This window comes from Pundamilia nyererei, unplaced genomic scaffold (genome assembly GCF_000239375.1).
Source record: "Pundamilia nyererei isolate P.nyererei 1_Seehausen unplaced genomic scaffold, PunNye1.0 scaffold00752, whole genome shotgun sequence".
Classification (NCBI taxonomy): Eukaryota; Metazoa; Chordata; class Actinopteri; order Cichliformes; family Cichlidae; genus Pundamilia; species Pundamilia nyererei.
Genome location: NW_005188153.1, coordinates 67,589 through 70,479, shown reverse-complemented (window position 1 = coordinate 70,479; position 2,891 = coordinate 67,589). Strand labels below are relative to the sequence as shown.

Below are 2,891 nucleotides of genomic sequence, written 5' to 3'. Positions count from 1 at the left end.
CAGGACTGAAGGTATCAGGCTGTTGTTCTCCTTTATCACATAGTGGACAGAAATTATTATTTTTTTACTTTTTTGAAGAAGTAACTATATAATTAATTGTCCAACATTGGTCTTTAAATACTGTATTTTGCAGACAGAGTTACAGGACTCTCTCCCAGACCACAGACTCATACTCATAATACAAGTCAGAGCTTTATAGAAAAAAAAGGAGAAGAAGAAAGTTGTGTTTTCAAAATTCGAGTTCAAGTTATTTTTTTTACTTCCAGTAGTGTTAACATACTACACAGGTCAATGACTACATTTTTGTTTTACATTTTCATTGTAAGTGGGCTAAAGCAGTTAATTAAAAGTAGTCGAACATAAATCGAAATGCTGTAATTTGATTATTTTAATAAACCATGTAACTTGGATGGATTCAATGCTGGTGTAACCACAGTGCACACGTCTGATGTCGCTCATAGTGGTCCAAGGAACTGCTCAGGAGGTTTGTGTGTTCGCTCAGACACATGAAAAATTAGAGGGAACATTGACGATTGACCCTCTTGAATACTCTTTCTCATTATTGGATTCACCTGTGTATGTAGGTCAGGGGTCACTGAGCTTACCAATAATTAGTTCTAAAGGTTTTGGAATCAATAAAATAACAAGAGTGCCCAAATTTATGCACCTGCCTGATTTTGTTTAAACAATTATTGCACACTTTCTGTGGATGCAATCAACTTCATTTCACTTCTCAAATATCACTGTGTGTGTCTTCTATACAATATATTTAACCTTTTAGGACCTGGCATCCACAAATGTGGACATCACATTTTGGGATGTCTAGACGGGATGTCTGACATTTTTAATTGTAAAAACCAACAATTTATACAGGAAAATAATGACTATTGACAACGTTGCCCAAACTTTTGCATCCCACTGTAGTATACTGTGCCAGTCTCTAAAGTGACCAACCCTGTAATGTATGCTGCTTGTGTACTCTCTAGAGAAATTTTTTCAGGATATCCATACAGTGATCAACTATGATTTTGAAAGCCTTGAGTTCACTGTTTTCAGTTGAAGATGGATTTTTTTAAGCTGACAAAAAAAAAAAAACTAGTCAGATTAAATTAAAACAAATCTGTCTACCGGAACATAAACAGACACCTAGATGGTCTGTTTATTTTGTTACTTATCTTTAGGTCATCTGTGAGTTTGGCTTTTGTGGAGTTTGTGTGAAGATGTGGATAATTTTCAGATCAGCATGTATTCAAGAGAAAGGTTTTAGCTTACAAGTTTTACTTGTATATACTGTTTATACATACCATAGATGAAGATGGCCATTTCATCTAAAAACTCTTGTTTTTATTTTCTCTGACCCTAGTGCAGTTGAAATCAAAGCCAGAGATTTGTTGAACTATTTACTGATATTATAGATTGTATCAACACATGCCTTTCATTTTAAGTTTTCCTTACAGAGTTAACCTCTTCAGGAGACATAAAATCAAACTAAGGATACTTGCAAACATGTTTATAATGGCCTGCAGGGTAGTTGGATGTTCTTTCAAGTTTCTACATGAAACTTTTTTACCTGATAGTTGCTACAATATACTTTGTTCATAGACTGTTTTCTGCATTGTACATGGAAATGGAAATGATTGCCAAAGATGACCCATTTTCCTGTGCATGCAATATTTACATCTGTCCACCATTTTTCTTTAATTTGGCTAATCCAGGGTCATGCAGGGGCCCAGAGACTATCCCACCTTATAGGGTAGCAGGGTACACCTCGGACAGGTATCTAGTCTGTTGCAAGACTAACAAAGAGAGACAGATAACTATTCGTTTTCACAATCAGACCTGTGGCCAAATAAGAATCAACGGTTTACCTAACATGTCTGTCTTGTGGACGGATGTTGGAGTTGTAATCCAAACTGGAGGAAAATACTAGGGGAGACACTAATGGAACTAGTGTCTCCCCTTACCTTACAGCTTCCCACTTTGCAGTCTTATTGATGAGTTTTGGTTCTTTCCTTTAGGTGTTTGTAATGCCTTGTCTTACATCCCATCTGCTGAAGAACCTGCAGTATCTGGACCTGTCCGACAACCTTCTGACGGACCTGACTCTGGTGGAGACGCTTTGTGGTACAACACAAACTTTGAAGGACATTCGAGTTTTAAACTTCAGTGGAAATGCTCTGAAGGTGAAGTATGAAACTTTACTAAAATCTGCGTTACCTACAAGTATTCAAGAATTCTGAGGATTGATGACGACAAGTACTTTCCATCTTTCATTCCCCATTTCTGTCCAGTCTTTGTCCACCGTGAGCCGACTGGTCACAAAGTTCTCTAAACTGACACACCTGGATATTAGTAGGACCGGTTACAGCTTCATGCCCTCAAGCTGTCCTTGGCCTTCCACCCTGCGATTCCTAAACATCTCCGGGGCAAAGTTCACAGCCATTACCCCCTGTCTACCCCAAACCCTGGAGGTATGAAGACCATGTATTGACCTGGCAGATTGACCTGGCAACCTATTTTTTTTCCCTTATGCTTTATTCTTTACAGGTGCTGGATTTGAGCAACAACAACCTTAAAGATTTCACTCTACTTCTGCCTGTACTCAGGGAACTGTATCTCTCTGGCAACAAGTTTCTGAGGTTGCCCTCTGGGCTATCCTTCCCCAATCTACAAACCCTGACCATCCAGGTAATAAGTCAGATCATATGTTTATGCTTCTGATCCTCTTAGTGTTTCCATTATGATACACATTTTATTTCCACAGTCAAATACCCTGAACATGTTTGGCAAAACAGACCTCCAGTCATACCAGCGACTCGATAACCTCCAGGCTGGTCAGAATAAGTTTGTCTGCTCCTGTGACTTTGTCAGCTTTGTCCAGTTGGAACTCC

The 2,891-nt window shown here is 38.6% G+C and overlaps 1 protein-coding gene across 1 annotated transcript in view; it reads left to right on the top strand.

Moving 5' to 3' along the window:
• Positions 1-2,891, top strand: part of LOC102203917 (toll-like receptor 2 type-1) — a gene marked incomplete at its 5' end in the record, with an annotated part of 8,594 nt that overhangs the window by 3,916 nt on the left and 1,787 nt on the right. Inside the window, 5 exons of the mRNA XM_005754927.1 lie at positions 1,182-1,188; positions 2,019-2,183; positions 2,292-2,471; positions 2,548-2,688; positions 2,765-2,884. Of these exons, the coding sequence (XP_005754984.1) occupies positions 1,182-1,188; positions 2,019-2,183; positions 2,292-2,471; positions 2,548-2,688; positions 2,765-2,884 (613 nt within the window). The remainder of the gene's footprint in view (positions 1-1,181; positions 1,189-2,018; positions 2,184-2,291; positions 2,472-2,547; positions 2,689-2,764; positions 2,885-2,891) is intronic.